The sequence below is a fragment of the Telopea speciosissima genome, chromosome 6 (assembly GCF_018873765.1).
Source record: "Telopea speciosissima isolate NSW1024214 ecotype Mountain lineage chromosome 6, Tspe_v1, whole genome shotgun sequence".
In the NCBI taxonomy this organism is placed as follows: domain Eukaryota; kingdom Viridiplantae; phylum Streptophyta; class Magnoliopsida; order Proteales; family Proteaceae; genus Telopea; species Telopea speciosissima.
Genome location: NC_057921.1, coordinates 56,251,576 through 56,269,835, shown reverse-complemented (window position 1 = coordinate 56,269,835; position 18,260 = coordinate 56,251,576). Strand labels below are relative to the sequence as shown.

At 38.1% G+C, this 18,260-nt stretch overlaps 1 protein-coding gene across 2 annotated transcripts in view; it reads right to left on the bottom strand.

Annotated features, from left to right (window-relative positions):
- The window catches only part of LOC122665193 (protein VASCULAR ASSOCIATED DEATH 1, chloroplastic-like), a 32,976-nt gene that overhangs the window by 14,193 nt on the left and 523 nt on the right, over positions 1-18,260 (bottom strand). Inside the window, exons 2-14 of one of the 2 annotated variants that reach the window (XM_043861279.1) lie at positions 17,843-18,064; positions 17,510-17,578; positions 15,080-15,130; positions 14,732-14,797; positions 13,240-13,335; positions 12,943-13,044; positions 7,352-7,446; positions 7,054-7,241; positions 4,304-4,344; positions 3,944-4,031; positions 3,675-3,761; positions 3,492-3,546; positions 2,190-2,256 (exon numbers count right to left, since the gene is read on the bottom strand). In XM_043861279.1, the coding sequence (XP_043717214.1) occupies positions 2,190-2,256; positions 3,492-3,546; positions 3,675-3,761; positions 3,944-4,031; positions 4,304-4,344; positions 7,054-7,241; positions 7,352-7,446; positions 12,943-13,044; positions 13,240-13,335; positions 14,732-14,797; positions 15,080-15,130; positions 17,510-17,578; positions 17,843-18,034 (1,197 nt within the window). In that variant the 5' untranslated portion in view covers positions 18,035-18,064. Of the gene's footprint in view, positions 1-2,189; positions 2,257-3,491; positions 3,547-3,674; positions 3,762-3,943; positions 4,032-4,303; positions 4,345-7,053; positions 7,242-7,351; positions 7,447-12,942; positions 13,045-13,239; positions 13,336-14,731; positions 14,798-15,079; positions 15,131-17,509; positions 17,579-17,842; positions 18,149-18,260 lie in introns of those variants that run through there. The other variant, XM_043861277.1, reaches the window with a different exon arrangement.

Sequence of the window (18,260 nt, the reverse complement as noted above, 5' to 3'; positions counted from 1 at the left end):
GGCGCCCGACAAGGCGACTAACGAGCCTGGACACCTTGGCGGAACACATAAAGCACTTTGCTTCTTCACCTTCACAGTTGAACTGCTCGTTCCACTTGAAGTCAAGGACAGAAAATGATATATAGGACTTGTCGGCCAGGCAAGGACTTAATAAGCCCAGTTGTCATTTGGGCTCTCCCATCCCTTGGAAGATTATATGCATAGGCCTCGTATCATGTATGACTTCAAATAGACCTGATTGGAGAGCAAGGATCCATGTGGCCTACCCCAGTTTGGATAAGGCTATGTTGTTGTTGTTGTTGTCTTTCCATGGAAGAAAACTCTGATCTTATAGTCAGATATGTAATCTTTTTCTACTTTGTAATGTTTTGGGATGCTTTGCCCTGCCTGTAATGGGATTTGTACTCCCATCTCAATTTCTTATTAGTAAAGTTTGTTAATTATATTAAAAAAAACCAATTATGTATTCTATCATAGCTTAACAAAAGGGGCATACTCAGTGCACGAGGCTCCTGACACCAAGGTTCGAAAACTCGGGTCTTGGAGCCATCTCGACCCAGCAAAAAACCGAGTTGGGCCGAGATCTCGGCGAGTTTGTGCATTTTTTTTTTTCCCGACTCGGAAGCCTATCTCGGTGGGTTTTAGACCTCTTTTGGGTCTGAAAATCGGTATACAACCTATTTTAGGCCATTTAAACACAATGGCATTATTAGAATTTGCAAAAACAAAGTCTAAATAGGAGTTTCAGTTAGTGAGAAAGCAAGACAGACACTTACTTATTCTAGAAATCAGGACAGACACAGGACAAACAGTCTTATTTATGCCTAATATCATTTAAGTATTCATAAATAAGCAAATACCCCCCTATTTGAATCCAATAAAAATAGCTAAAAAATCAAATTCCAAAGGGAAAAAAAGTCAACCCCCCAGTTCAAGAACAAAAACTGGATTTTTGGCGATAGGTGCAATTTTCAACTTTCTAATGCTGGGGTATTTCTCAAATCTAAAAATTCCATAAATCTTATTATGGTAAAACATTGCTAAAAACCAAAAGTGCGGTAAAATATTCATTTGTTTTGATGTCCAAAAATATTTTTTCATTCAGAGCGATTTTGACAGCATTCGCGCACACCAAATTAAGTTTGACCGGTACATAATTCTTTCAATATAAATCAGATTTAAGCAATCTTGGACTTGTTGGAAAGCTTTCAAAACATAGCTTTCCAACAAGTCCAAGATTGCTAAAATCTGATTTAAATTGAAAGAGTTATGTACCGGTCCAACTTAATTCGGTGTGCGCGAATGTTGTCAAAATTGCTCTGAATGAAAAAAAAATTTTGGACATCAAAACAAATGAATATTTTACCGCACTTTTGGTTTTTAGCAATTTTTACCATAATAAGATTTATGGAATTTTTAGATTTAAGACAAACCCCAACATTAGAAAGTTGAAAATTACACCTATAGCCGAAAATCCAACTTTTGTTCTTGAACTGGGGGGTTGACTTTTTTTCCTTTTGGAATTTGATTTTTTAACTATTTTTATTGGATTCAAATGGGGGGAGGTATTTGCTTATTTATGAATAATATCTTAAGTAAATGCTTACAAATACAAAAGCATTTACTTAAATGATATTAGGCATAAATAAGTGTCTGTCTTCTCTGTCTTGGTTCTTGGCATAGATAGGTGTCTGTATACCATGAATTTCCAGCAAGATCTAGAGATCTGACAATCATATAAAGGACCTAGATGGGCATTTTCCTATGTCTCCGAGATCTCAGAGAGATATTGACATTTTAAGTTTCGTAGGCCATCTCGACTCGGGAAATTGGAAAACCGAGAATCTCGGCGAGATCTCGCGAGATTTCGGACTATGCCTGACACTGCGGGCTCTGGTGATGGTCATAATGTATGCAGCCTTAACCCCCGCTTAGCGGAGAAGCTATTTCCTGACTCAAACCCGCGACCACTATGTCGCAATGGAGCTACCTTAGCGTTGCACCGATGCCCACCCTCTATTCTATCATAGCTATTTGAATAAAATTGAAGGGGAAGGGTGTGCAGTAGTACTTCACAAATCAATATCCAACCACAAAATTATTAAAATACTTGAAAAAAGGTTTGTAGTGACAGGTAATATATTTTATGATGTAGCATTACTGTATCATTTGGGCTAAAGATATGATACCTCAACATGGAAACAATCCCCATAAGGTACATCATTGATTTCTTGCGAAGTTTCAATAACCAAATGACTGGCATAAATGAAAGGAAAAATGTCAAAAGGTTAACACTGAAATTTTACAGAAAAAGCAAGGGCCACACTGTTAATCAATTACACAACTTCCAATAGAATAAAAGAGCATACAATTAATTCATGCAGAAATGAAGATAATAAAGTACAACTAAAAACCAAAAAAAAAAGTACAACTAAAAACCAAAGGAACATCTGATGAAGTCTGATAGAAAATATTACATTTGGTTTACAGATGTACATGCTTCTAACCATTTGGTTGCATTGTTTGGTATACCCTCTTCTCTTCTTTTAAAAAAACATAACACAATTTCGTCTCCACTTTTCTTTTAGAAAAAGAATCTTGAAGTTTAATAAATTTCTTTTCTTCTCTGAAAGAAAAATTTTCCTGCACCTGAATACACTATGCCAGCCCAGATAGTCATTCCCTGTCTATCTCTGCTGAACCCAATGCACAGCAATCTAACAAATCCAACTCCCACATTAATCCTTCAAAGAACAAGCAGCAGCTAAAAACTTTAACCACCACCACTAAGTCATCAGCCAAAGAGAAGCAGACCAAGGTCAACAGTCAAGGGTGCCACATCTGCATGCTGGCCACCTACGCTCCTAGTATTTACAAATTGACAACGGAACTGGGCCACAATTCCGATGGCAACATCATCTCATCTCTGTTGCAGCAAGCGCCCTGCATTTACAGCCAGCATCAGATGCCAGCACCCTCCAAGGCAGCTGCTTTACCCTCTCCTCCCCACCTTCCAGGTCTGCTTCTCTTTCCTTTGTGGTGCATTATCCCTGGCTCAACCTCATCACCACTATAATGAGTACGAGACCAGCCCAGGGTTGACTACTGGCGGCAAGTCTTAGAATCTCACATTAGAACTCCCCTCCTCTTTCTTAGAGCATATTCAGTTATTAAAAACTATAGCAAACAACCCAGTTCAAAGCCCAAAATAATTCCAGGTTCAAAATGAAAATTTCATCAAATATAATCAAAGCTGCCTTAGTTTTTTTTCCGTAATGCCTTAGTAGTCAATGCATAGGCAAGACGGCCTTTGCGAGACAAGTAATTCAGCAAACTGAAAGAAGTACAAGCCGTTAACTCTAATGTGAGATCATATAAGATGCCCTCCTTTTCATAAACATTAGCATAAAAAAAATGCAAGATGTTCTATAAAATGAAAGAAAATGTTTGTCATCTTTAAAGGGAAGCAAAGAGAGAGAAATGTTACAAACCTGTCCTTGTAGATGCGAAATTTCTGGAGCTGCTGGCAGTTACCATACCTTGCACCTTAAATCCAACGTAGAAAAATTAAACCAGTGATTGGTGCAACTCAAACCAAGGTGGAAACTAGATAAAGTAAACTATCTCACTAAAATTGCAGATTGTTATGGAATAACATAGGTTCACTCCCATACCAAAATACAATTTGATCGGATGTTGAAATGACATATCACGAGCATGTCCGAATTGTTCATGCTCAGACCATGAAGTGCACCTAAAAGCTGAAAAAGAAAGGATATTACAAGCATTGGTAAACAAATCTATAGAAGTAAGGAATTATAGTTATGGCAAATACAACAGTTTGGCCATCAAGACAACGGACAGTCGGTCACAATGAATAGAAACTTATTTAACAAAATCCCAATTGGTATAATATGAGGTTCATGGCATTACGATGACCTACCTTTGTCTCCACAATTTTTATGAAACAACTCAGTAAACTCAACAGCATCATCTGAAAAGAAAAGATTGAAGAAATCCTCTACCTGAACCTGTTGGCCATACATTGAAAATGTAAAGAAATTCAACCTCTTTTGGGGGAAGTTAATGTTAAATAAGACGGATCAGTAAATACTATTAACCTAGTGGAACTATGCAATAGAGTAAGCCCAAATCTACAAAATACTACACAACAAAGAAGGTAATCCCAAGGGGGTAGCTCAGTTGGCAAGGACAATGCCTCACAACTAAGAGGTTAAAAGTTCAACTCTCCTTGGGGACTACCTATCATAAAAAATAAAAAATAAAAAGAAGGTAACATTACTGGAAATTTTGATTCAGCAACCATTGTGTAAGTTTCAGGTACTGCACAAAGACAAAAAGACAATTTACAAGATGAAAGCATGCATTAGAGATGGAAGTTGAAATTGAAGTTATAAATATAGACAAAAGACTTGGATTAAGGTAGTACACTAAACTCCAATAATGTGGATTAAAATAGTACACTACACTCCAATAATGTACAAGTGCCTAAATAATCTTTTCAAGTGAACATACTAAGATATACGTACAACATACAGAAATTCATACATATGCATACATAAACACAATTATTTGTCACATATTCATGGTAAACAGTTCCTTGACAAGGTAATACGAAACCTTGTCTATATATTCAAGTTAGAGTGAAGAACACAAGGTCATGTAATTGATATATTATAATATGTCCTGCCACAAAAGAGGGAATTATAGAACATTATCCTGGAACCAAAACACCTTCCAGTTGAGCAATCAATTACACTAGATTTAGAAAGTGCATTTGACCTATCAGTTGAACCAGGAATACAGAAACCACACTTTAGATTTGCTATGGATCAAATACATTTGTAGCTAATCATTGTAGTTACACCCCCCTCTTCATTCCTGATTAGTTCCTTGTATTTGAAGTTATAAGCTTTCCTGTTATTCATACAAATAACAGAGATGAGAATGTTAAGATGGATAAGGAGAAAAACAAGGAGGGATAAAGTAAGGAATGATCGTATCAAAGCAGACTTAGGAGTTGCTCCGATCAATGACAAGCTCCGAGAGAGTCGTTTGAGGTGGTATGGTCATGTTCAACGGAGGCCTAGTGACGCCCCCAGTAAGGAGTGATATGATTCCGATTGAAGGAGCTAAAAGAGCGAGTGGCAGGCCTAAAATGACCATAGGAGAAGTTGTGAGGAAGGACATGCAGTCTTGGTCTTGTACCATGTATGACCTCGGATAGAGCCTATTGGAGGGCAAGGATCTATGTATCAGACCCTGTTTAGCTGAGATTCTCCTGATTTGCTGGGCTGTGCCTCTGTCCTCTTACTTTAATCTGTCACTTTTATCTTTCACTTCTCTTTTATTTTCCACCGTTCATTTGTCATTTTTCATTTTTCATTTTTCACTTCTCATTCCCATCACTCTTGTTCGTCTCTTCATTCCCTTATTTTTGTTGTTGTTGTTGTTGTTATTCATCCAAATAGAAGGGCAGGAAGCAGTTGATGACAGACAATGCAGATAGGGAAGAGAGCAAGGGTTGAAGCTTCAGGGAGAGCTCAATTCTAACAAGGGCCATCTTTCAACAGTTTTAAATAGCATTGCAGCAGCGTAGAAGATCGTAATTTTTTTTATTTTTCAAGAAAGGGAAGTAGAATGTTGACTTGTGGATGCACATGAGCTAGATTGCAGGAATGCGAGTGCAGAATGTAGAATTTGAAGAGTTGGCACACTGCGCTGAAACTACATAATTGCTGGGATATCTTGTGTACTCTATCATAAACTACATAGAGAGGAGGAGGGAGAAGAAGAGAGCGAGAGAGAACAGGGACGGGGAAAAAAGGGGGAACAGGGAACTATAATTGTTGACAGTTAAACAATGGGATATCTGGTGGATTCTAGCGCGGGGGGGGGGGGGGAGGAGAGAGAGAGAGAGCAGGAAGAAAAAAAAGAGGGGTGAAGGGGAAAAGAAGAAAATAAATTCAAGAAGTGAAACACCAAACCCATGGGGTACTGGAACCTAATACATGTGTAACATAGATGGTTGGTCTACCTAGACCAATCCATGCAACATGCCTTTAAGCAATAGCTTTTATTTTCTTATTAAGTCCATCAACCCTTTTTTCTAAACCTTATAGCATTGAAGTATAGTTAATTAATTATGTTAAGTCTCCGTCATAGAAGCTGTTATAAATGTCATGGCATAAAACAAATAAACATGCAGACACAATACTTTGTCCATTTAAAAAAAAATACAAAATATCTCAGAATAATGGAGACTATTATTATTAAAAGCCATCATCCCTTTATTCTGATCCTTGAAAACCAATTTAATTACTTCCTTTTGGTGGCCAGCAGAAAATGGATCAGGTTTTAATGATAACATATCAATAGCGAAAGAGCAACTGCAGTTCTATGATTATGTAAATAGAAATAAAAACAGTTTTATGATTAGAGTGGTGAACAATGGTCAAGGTCAAACAATTTTCATTAGTTTGAACTCATAGGAGATGAATGCAATCAGAAACACGCGGCCTAATTCCCCCCCCCCCCCCCCCCCCCAAAAAAAAAAAATGATGGCTTAAGATTGACAATCAGCAAGAAAGTGCACAGGCTTTTGGGACACAATGCCACGTAAACACACACACACAGAGTAGATAAGACAGTCACCATAACAGGATAGGGGAATAAAGTTGAAAGATTAAACAACAAAGCTACTGTTGATAGAAAGAAAACAAGAGCAAGGAAAAGAATAAATGTAAGCTACTTCATTTATGATATACCCTACCTCCGCCCCTCCCCCAAAAAAAAAAAAAAAAAGAATTAACCACACACTAGGCATAGAAATTATAACAAAAGATCAATCAACTTTATTCAACCCTAAAGAATTAAGAGTTAGAACTGCATTTATTTGTTTTGATTGAACAGGAGAGAGAGAATAGAGAGACAGGGATCATTCATCCTCTTTTTATCAACTAATTAAGTATCCAATTTTGATGCCTAACGACAAGAGACATGATTCAAGAATAAAATAAGGAGTCAACTAACTCTTAGGGGCATCAGCATCCTCAAGCTTCAATTTCAAAGGTTCTCTAGAAGACAAACACTCAGTATTTACAACTGGTTCGGCTTCTTCTCCATTCTCCTCTGCTTCTGAAAACCTCATTGATGAACTAAGATCACCTTCTTCATTGGATAGAAGCATATAATCTTCCGAAATATGAGCACTCTTATTCCTGATTCAATCACATGCAGTAAAAACTAACTAAAATCCATAGAAAATAATCAGATTCATAAAATGTTATCATTTGTGCTTCTTAGAAGATCATTGTTGAGTATTATATACCTTTCCAAGGATTGGAGGTCGCTAACTGGTTGTTTGAAACCTTTTTCAACTATAACAAGCGTATTGTCTTGACTGCCAGACTCAGATTTTGAATCCTGATGTAAGAAAGATTTATTAAAAACTACCAATAACAGAGAAGCATGTAATGAAGCGAAATACAGCCAGACAAATGAAATGCTGGACGAAGATTTTGACACTTCAGGCACAATAATGTTTTAAGGAGGAATGCAGCTGATTCCTATAAATGAATGATGACAAGCAAATTTAATTTGAGAAGCTTCTGTTGAACATACAGTGCGGATGGGAGTAACTGTGTGTTGGTTGTCATTGTTGTCAACATATTGCAGGCTTTTGGCAGTGTATACAGAGGTCCCATAGTGTTTGGGAGTCATTCAGGGGCATTTCTGTCATTGTCAGGCATAGACAATATCACAGGGGCATTTCTGTAATTTTATAGAGTACCGATGGCCTAGACAGGTGACAGTCAGCATACAGGAGTGTTTTGGTGATTATGTCAGTCACAGAGGTCTATGGAGTGTTGACACAGCTCACAGGGGCATTTTGGTCATTTGACAGTGATGTGACATGTTGGCAGTGATGCTGGAGCATCCAGGCCTATGTGGAAGCATGGGACACTCCATTGCAGGTTTATACAGAGTCTGACAGCCTTCGGCAGCATTGGGTGAAGATCTTATGCCTTGGGAATTGTGATTTTATAGGTATCCGTGAAGGCAACCTGCTCGAGGGCATTTTCGGAAGTCCAGATGGAATTTCTGGAAGGAGGTAAGAACTGAAGAAATGTAGTTCTTCGAGTCAGTGTTCTGGTGCATTTGGTTTCATGTCGTTTTGATGTCGGAGGGAGCAGATATTGCAGTTTCCGTATGCTCGCGCCGAAAAGAAACTAAATGGGAGAGGTTTTGTAATTCTGGGGAGAATTCTGGAAGATTTGATTGATTTTGGATATGTGGAGTGATAGTTCGTCTCGTCACGAGCGCTACGCCGTAAACCGCATCCAAAAATTAGATTGGACGAAGAAGATATGGCCTAGATTCTGTTCTGGGCATTCTGGTTGGTCGGATGTACCAAAGGAATGGTACAGAAGTCATATATGGGATCAAAATTCGAGCAGCTGAGATTGATCTACGTCGGAAGATACCAAACTGTCGGCAGTGAGAGAAGGGCGCATAGGCGCGTGATACATGGTGCCAAAGATTCTGTTGCGGCACTATTGATTGGCAGCGTATATGGAGGTTCTCTATTTGGCAGCACACCAGATTGAAGAAAAGATTCCGATCTATAAGACAATATTCAAGTGGAGTTTTAAAATTTGAATGAATGGTCAAGGTTAATCCTACACTGTAGACTCTCGTGGTCCTTGATTTGATGCAGCCTGTGTAGAGAAGCACTCAGAAATGATTCTCTTTCGGAGGATCTCATGAGCCCTACCAATTCAAGATGGAATGGAGGACAATCCGATGGCTGAGAAGCTTTCCCGCCCTCACTGACAAAATATAACGCCAAGATGAGGCCGTATGAACTAGCCAATTGGAGGACGATACATGTCCTGACATCTCTGCCCTCATGACGAACCGCCTGTCACGACTCCACTCCGATGTAACGCATGTGTTCCATGTACGTCATTGAGATGCCATATGAAGCCTTACTATGGTTTGTTGACTAAGTTGGCAGACTCGGTCAGAAGTCAAGACTGACACCGATCTGACGGCGATTAAAGTGCCATGCCATCTTATGCTTATTGGACTGTTCTAATTGGTCTAAATCTTGTGCACCCCGTAGTCCTTATGATTCCGTATATGCTCGCACGCGTGTACACCATCATCCGAGATTCCATTTTGAACCCTGTGAATGGCTCAACTTAAAATCACGATATCTCCCTAATCCGGTGGCCAAATGAGGTGTTCCAAGTTGCGTTTTTCTCATCTCTCCGAGCTCTATCCAGTGGAATGAAGAACACAGTCGTTGCAGCCTGAGTGGAGCGGAAATCACAGAGATCCCTTCCTCCTTTGTTTTATGCACTTGAATCCATTCCATATTCCATTGTTTGCATACCATGGGCTCCATTGAAGGTTCTTAACTTGTTTCAGCAAGGGAGTTGAAGCTCTACTTCAAATTCGGTGGGGGTCTAGTGCAAAAAGAAAGAAAGAAGAAAGGAAAGGGTAAAGGGAAGGAAAAAGAGAAGGGAAGAAGACGGAAGGAAGAAGAAGAAGAGAAGAAAAATGGAGGAAATGCATTGATGGCCGATTGCATAAAAGTGGAGTAAAAGGGAAGAAGGAAGGAAAACGAAAAGGAAAGGAAAAGGAAAAGGAAAAGAAAAGAAAAGGAGAGAAAGGAAGAGAGAGTGTGTCTATATCATATACCCACTACCAGGGGTTTCAAACATTGTAGATTTGGGTTGTACCAGTGCACACTTGAAGATTCTAGTTCTCCATCAAATTGGGAGAAGTTGAAGATTCCAATGAGCCACCAGAGTTGACTCCATCTACAGATACCTAAAATTAGAGACACTCCATCTACGGATACCTAAAATCAGAGACATTGCATGGTTGTGAGAATTTCTATCTCTTGACTTGTATTTTGCATTTCTGTATCCATTGTATACGCTAGTAGTAGGGATGCATGTTGAGACCTATGCTAGATGTGGTTTGATTGTAGGGCATTGTTATAAGCCCAATTATTTATGTTGAGTTGTCCAGTTGCATTTGGACACAGTGTAGGTTACCAGTGGGTGATGGGAACCATTAAGGTCTCTATATTTAGTGACTAGAGCAGGTCAGATGTCCTGAGTCATGGGTGTGACTTAAACATCTTCTGACGTGGGTGCGGTCTCTTAGTTTCATGCTAAGAAAATTAGTATTGAGTAGATGCTAAGGTCTGAGTGACCATTACTCCGTGCACGTAGGCAAACTGTCGAAGCATGTATTTCTCTGTGTTGTGGATGATTGCTTGCTTTTGTTAGAAGTGTTTTTCTACAGGATGGGTGTACACAATTGGTAGAGCCTTTGATAGTTAGGCCGGGGTGTGTATGTATACCAGCGGTGTTGGTCTCCAACAGTGATTGATTGTGTGTGCTCGATTGAGAGGTGCAAAGTGTGTGTATCAGCTATTGGCAGCATTGTGATCATCAGCTCTTGGCAGCAGTGATTGTGATAGTGGTCGAGTGTGAGTGAAAACAAATGCTCTACACTAGGTAAGGGTATTAGACTGAAATAAAACAACTTTTTTTTTTGGGTGAATAAAAAATTCATTACCAAAAAGAAAGAGAAATACAGCAGCCCTCAAATTAGGAGGGAGAGGAGGAGAAAAAAAAAAGAAAATACATAATAGGCAAAGACTCGGACAGAGGAGTCAGAAGCCCGAAGAGAGATAGATGTAAGCCCCCAGGAAACAACAATGAGCCTGTTCCTTGGGGTATCAATACAAGTGGAGGGCGGAGACGAGCTAAGTTTAGCTTTAATCTCAAAGAAAATGGAACCCCAAATCTGCTGATGAGGGCGGGATTTGGTTGTCCATTTTCTGTTATTGCGTTCCAGCCAAATATGATTGATGACAGCACAAAAAGCCAGTTTTTCGACCGTGTCACAAAGGGAATGGCCACCAAAAGTCATATCAACCCAAACCCATTCTCTGTCAAAAGGAAGAATCCTACGGTTTCTTGGCCAGCATTTTGCGAGGATGCCTTTCCATATAGAGGATGACAAAGGACAAGCAAAGAAAAGATGGTTTGAGTCCTCGACCGCATTCCTACAAAGAACACAGCTTGGGGAGACCGCAACATGCCGGTGCCGAAGCAAGAACTGCGTTGGAAGACAATCTGAAAAAACTCTCCATGTCGTAAAGCAGTGGCAGGAAATAAAACAACTTAAACTAACCTAATAAAGTAAATCCCGTATTCCTACCTCCTACCCATAATTTAGTCATATTAAAAGGACCCGTTAAAAAGAAAACCCATTGGACTAAAGGCCCAACACAACAACCCAACCCGAGGCTTATTTCCACAAAAATAAGCCCAATACTGTGTTTTATCTGCAACAATTCTCCATTAATTTGGGCATACAAAACAGCAGAATAATTACACCTTTCCATGGTCTATTTCAGAACAAAGATTAATTCTCAAATAATTAGCAGACATGTGGGGCATTAGGCCTATTAAAGTGACCTATTAAAAAGAAAACCCATTGGACTAAAGGCCCAACACATATACAATCCAACCCGAAACTTATTTATAAGATAAAGGAAGGAGAAAAAGCTATCTATAAGATAGCTAAAATGAGGGAAAGGAAGAGTAGAGACTTCGACCATGTTAGATGTATTAAAAGTGATGATGGTAGACTGCTAGTAAGGGAAGACGATATTATGAAGAGATGGGAAGAGTATTTCTACAGCCTACTAAATGGAGACATCTCAAGTAATAGTGGCCCTAAAGACTGCATTACTCATCAAGACACCATTCGTCATAGTTATATACAGAAGGTTACGGTGTCTGAAGTTAAAAAAGCCTTAAGAAAGACATTATTAGAGCTGATTTGAAAGTTGCCCCTATACAGGATAAGCTCCGTGAAAGTCGTTTGAGGTGGCATGGCCATGTCTAACGGAGGTCATGGGATGCACTAGTTCGGAGGAGTGATTTGATCCAGATTGAAGGATCTAAAAGAGCTAGGGGCAGGCCTAAAATGACCCTAGGAGAAGTAGTGAGGAAAGACATGCATAGTTGAGGTCTTGCCTCAAGTATGACCTTGAATAGAGCTGATTGGAGGGAAAGAATTCGAGTAGCCAACCCCATTTAGGTGGGGATTTCGCTGAGTTGTTGACAATGTCGTTGTGCTCTTTTCTTTTTACTTTTATTCTTAATATTTTATCTTTTGCTAAGATCCATGTAGCCAACCCCATTTAGTTGGGATAAGAATGAGTTGGAGCTGTTGTGGTTGTATTGACATAAGGTTACCAAACCTTTGTTGGAAAGGAATCTTGTAGCTTGGAGGAGTGAAAAGTAATCTATGGTTGCAATGTCCAATGCTGAAAGTACAGTTTGGATCTATGGCTAATGATGTGAGTGAAACTCCTTTGGTTAGGATTCTCCAACAAACATTGGCGCTCCCAATCCAAGGACTTACAAATTTTTATCAACCTAAGAAATAGATGTAACTATTATGTATGTTACTCATCGTGTCATACTTGTGATTGTCAGAGGAGATGGTGAAGCTTGTTCGAATAACAGATTAAGAGTCAGGGACTCATGAACCACCCTTCTTCTTCTAATCCATACTTACAACTGTCGAAAACTTTACAGTAACCATACCATCAAGACAGGGTGAACAATGCGACAATTTTTAAGTTTGATAACTTACATCAACATCACCAGTATAAACAATTATTGTCAAACAAAAAGAAAGAATACACAATTAGACTATTAAAGAGAAACTGCTTAGGATAGGTTTTTATGCCCTCCCACCACCCCATCCCAACCCCCAGGAAAATGACTATCATCCTTGAGTTTGATTAATAGTTTCTGTGTGACCTATTAAAATGCAATTCAAGCAATATATGAGAAAATAGAGAAAATAGATAAATACCAGATGATCTAAGGCAACTTTACCACCAATGCCATGTTGTGTCCATCCATCAAGAATGAGTTTATAAGCTTCATCACGGGACAGAAAAGAAGCAAAGAAGTGCTGCCAAATTAAAAAAGAAAAAATTTGAATCAGCACATTATAGTTAATGCTGTTAGTTCGAAAAACAAAAGGTATCCACTTCAACCAAGAAACAAGAAAATGAATACAGGTGACAATCATGATGAGTTGCTTTATATCACTACCAAAACAAAATATGGTGCAGACAGGAAACAAAGTATCACAGTTGCAGCTTACCTTTTTTCCCCCAGCCACAATTTCTATCGCATTAGGGAAGATTGCTGCAGTCTTTGCTTTGCGTACACAAGTGACCTCATTGATAGGGATGATTTTCTGCACTTTGAATCAATTTTTACCAAATAACCTTCAAGATTTAAATATTGTTAACTAAAACAGAGAAACACTAAGACAAATTTTGAATTCATACATATGAAACTGTTTCATCTGAAGTTAAAAAAAAAAGGGTGTGCCCAGCGCATGAGGCTCCCGCTACTACGGGGTCTGGGGAGGGTCATAATGTACGCAGCCTTACCCCTGCTTTCACAGAGAGGCTGTTTCCAGACTCGAACCCGTGAGCAACCTTCCCCTTGCACCAAGGCCCACCCTCTGAAGTTATCAAATCCTCTGCCACATTTGACCATAAGTTGGTAAATTGTGGAATATCTGTCACCTTGCAATTTGTGAGCTTTCCTGGTATTGGGTAGTTGTCGGATATTATTGGACCCATCTCACCAGGATTAGGGTTTATTTAAAATCTACCCTATATCACTCTTCTTACAATTCAAAACAGAGCAGAAAGACCTTAATGTGTGTTCCCTCTTTCAATATTTTCTGCTAACTTGATATTTGGGTTCTCTAATCAACTCAAGAGTCGGGTGTTTTAAGCAACAACATTGACGTGAATAAACTAAGTGGTGCATTGAAATAATAGAACAATTACATAAACTGTCTTATAAAAAGAAATTAAAGCAAAAAGAAATGTTATGCTGCCGCAACCATTATCTCTTAGAATTTTAGAATTATATTTTCATATGTATAGAAAGGAGAAGAAATTATAAAGAGAGGAAGAATTCATAAACGCTGAAGAAATTGCAACTTGAACATTTTCATATATGTTCTTCTCGTATCAAACTAAGGTGCCCCTTCATATCTGTTATTTAATTATTATAAAAAAGGAATCGCAGCAATTTATTATGCCTTGAATTTGGTTCAATTCTTATATATTTCACTGTGTTTATAGCCAAATTACCTTGATATAAATTGTCTGGTTCAGTTCTCCACCATTGATTTACTTGCTAAAGAGTGTTCCTCGAATTAGACTATCATTAACATAACCCCAAAATCTTATTTGTCATATGTTTTGCCCTACCTTCTAATATTTTTTGAATGTGGTTCATCCATCATTCTAAGACATTGAAAAAAGTGGGGGAAAATTATCTCAATCGTATTCTCAGAATCTCAATTCTCTAGTGCAAATCTCTATCTGAAGTCAACTTAAATAAAATAAAGGTTCTGCAGTCAACTAAAAAATAATAATAATAAAGGTTGTGAAGTTCCTTTAAACTAACTCATTCATCACAGATGTCACAATGATGATATAAATGATAAAGGCAAAACTGAAAAGTAAATTTGCATAACTGCAGAAAATAACTATGTATTGACGAAAGGAGAATCAAATTCAATGTTGGATTTCAAAAATAAAATAAGGATAATAAATTAACCAATGTACCTTCGTCTCAAATCCAAATATGTTGGAATAAAAGCAAATGTGGTGAACAAATAAGTACATATGTCCCTGCAATCCAAGTTGAAAACTTAGGAAAGAAAAAATAAGCTTCACCTAAAGTAATCATACTAATAATTCACAACCCTAGCGCATAATACCCCATTCTTGTCTTCAACTCAAAAAGATATCAGTATATCACCTAAGAAAACTATATACCTATGAAAAGTATCTATGAAATATTGACATTAAGAATAGAAAGGATGCAACAATAAAAAAATATTAAATCAAACCATCAAAAAGGAATTGAATTGCAAACAAGCAAATGTAACCATTAAATAGATCAAGGTTCACCTGAAGAAGGAAATTGTCTTGCAAAGCACAGTTGAAGTCTTGAACAAGGACCTATACACAAGAAAAGGTAAAGGAGTATTATTCAGTTACCAGCATATCACCAAGAAGATACATCAAACTGAAAACCCCTTCCCTCCTAAGGAGGCTCCATCTGGTTGCTGGTACTGAGAAGGAAAGTGGGCAGTTTTAGGAAAAAGAAAACTTTTGTAATCATGGTTCTGTAACTACATTAAACTCTTACTAAATACGGTAATCATACTTTTCAAATGAAATATTTATCTTCCTTCTTAAAACCAAGGAATTTGGTTGAAAATTTTAGTAATATTTAATAACCGAAGTTGGAATATTTTGGAGTTAGTTACACAATCATGTTAGGATGCTTACAAAAGTTTCCATTATGGTTTTGATTTCATTTCATTTCTCTTCCCTTTATTTCCCTTGCAACCAGATGGAGCCTAAGGGAAAATGTCAAGAGGTTAATTTTTTTTTAATTTCAACTTTATGTAGCCCTCCTTGAAATATAATATTATGATATTCAAAATAATAAATAACAAACTAATATCAACAGAAAGTACATGAGCCTAGGGGAGGTAATATCCAACACAAATGCAAACCTTAGATCCGAGTTTGGGTTCAGGATAAAGTCAGGTCGCACTAAATTGACAAGGATCAAATAAATAAGTATTGATCTCGTGTTGAAACTGCCAACCCAGTAAAACCCGTGTAACCATCTTATTAAGATTTTTTCACCTTGTTTTATCATTTTATAGAACATATTAAATGTCATTTCATGTCAACCCGAGCATGATCCTTTCTTAAAACTGTTGTGTCATGTTGTATTCGGATCAATAGATACTTTTTCATGTTATGTTTGGGTTGAATCATTTTACATGTTTAAATTTTTTGTCATGCTCAGGTTGAGTCATTTCTTGTGTTATACTTGGGTCTTGACACAAACTGAAATTGACACAATAGAACCATCGCCACCTGTATGTGATAAAAAAAATGTATTTGCCATCTCTTTCAAAGAATGGGCTTCATACATGTCATGAATGATGACTCCAAACAAACTTCATTAGCCTGTGTAATCTGAGGATGTTGAACACTAACTGGATTATAGAAAGAGCATCCCAGTGCACAAAGCTCCCGCTACTGCAGGGTCTGGGAGGGGCAAATGTACTCAACCTTACTCCCTGCTTCGCAGAAGAGGCTGTTTTAAGAAGCTTTTTATGTGTTTGTTCAACTAGTTCAAACTATTGGAAATGATGTTAAGGATTCAGCACTTATTGAATATTTTTGTAGAGATGAACTAAAACCTGGACCCAAATTACGGTCTGAAATCTCCAACAACAAAAACTCAGCCTTATCCCAACTAAATGGGGTCAGCTACATGGATCCTTGCCCTCCAATCAACTCTATTCAAGGTCATACTTGATACAAGGCCTAAGCTATGCATGCTCTGGAATCACTCCATCCTTTCATAATTGAGATTCAGTTCCTGGTCACCAATAGAATTTCCTTGACGATATCTAGTCAAAGAAGAATTAAGTACACAGCCTTACCCCTGCAAATCGGAGAGGCTGTTTCGTGACTAGAACCCACGACCACTTGCAGTGGAGCAACCTTACCATTGCACCGAGGTCTGCCCTCACTGGCTCAAATTGTTATATGTTATAAAATTTAAATTCAGTTCTTGTGTAATTAATCTTGTATCTCTCAATCAAGTGATGTTTATGTCTTATGCCATTCATATCAAATTACCCAAAGCTCAGCTACTAATATTTACCCATTGTGAATCCTCTTTCCCTCCAATTTTCCTGGATAGTTATTACACTTAACATGGTCCCCCCCCCCCCCCAAGAAAAAAAAAAACCCTATAAAATAAAATAATTAAACCTTATCTAATGATTAAAGGTAGTGTGATACACAATACATTGCAATGTTTTTTAGGTTCACAAATAATATGATAAAATGCAATGGACCGTAGCATAAAAACAATTGAAGCATCAAAACACATCCTCAAGCCTTAAAACTCAAGATGAACAAGCAAGAGCTTTTCCTTTCATATGATGAAGTCATACGTGTTATCTGCTCTCTCAATCTGAGACCTCAAATGCTTCAAAGAACACAAGAAGGAAGTGTAGCCCAAATAAGAATTATGACAAACATCCAATTCATAGTTCATTTAGCAATTCAACATTCCCAAGCAAGAAGCCGACAAACACATCAAAGGATTGCTGTACATGCCAAGACTTCAATTCATTAATAGGAGCGTGAGTTTTGCTCAACAATTCCAAAATAACAAGATAAAGTTTACTTAAGGTATTCTACAATACTTAAAAATGAGAATCAATCGGAAGCAACTGTTATAATTATGAGTTAAAGAGATGACCAATCATTCCCGAAAGCTCAAAGCCTCATGACACTTACTTCTTCAGGTGGAAGATGAAACAGTTGCCGGTACTCTTCACTTTTCACTGCCGCTTGGATCGTAATGTACTGAACAAAAAATACACAGTGTTCAAGACTAAAATCCAACGAAAGGCCTTATTTGTTTAACCATTCCACACTCATAAGCCGCAAAGTATCTCCAAAAAAACAAAATTCATGAAAATATCCTCCGTTGCCCAAATTGGGGAGAAACGGATTTTTTTTCAGAAAAAAGGAGAGAAAGCCCGCGCCTTTTATTACAATTAACAAAACATTAAACCCTGAAACAGAAAAAATTGGAAAAAGATCATAACTGAGAAGAATCAAACGCACCTGATTATCGACATCTTTCCGGTTGCTTACAGAAGAATCAGATTGCTCGTTACGATCAATTTGATCACCGTTTCCCGAAATACTGATATCAGAGCCAGATTCGGAACACGCTTTCGAATTCAAGGGAGAAGGCATAGACTCCATGGACTGAGGAAGTTCGATCTTCTCCTGGTTAGCAGAAGCGACGGCCATGGCAGTGAAGTTGAAGAGGGGAAGGAAGGACTTTTGATCCTCAGACAGACGTAGCGTAGAGTGGCGTGGCGTGAAGTCGAAGAGAGTAGTAGTCGTTTCTAACACCTAAGCTCTAACTTCTACGATTTTGATTACTCTCTCTCTCTCTCTGAAGTTCTGGAAACTAGTTTAAGACCGCGGCAAGGGTAACGGACGATTCATTTACTTTGTCTGATGCAGGCTTTCT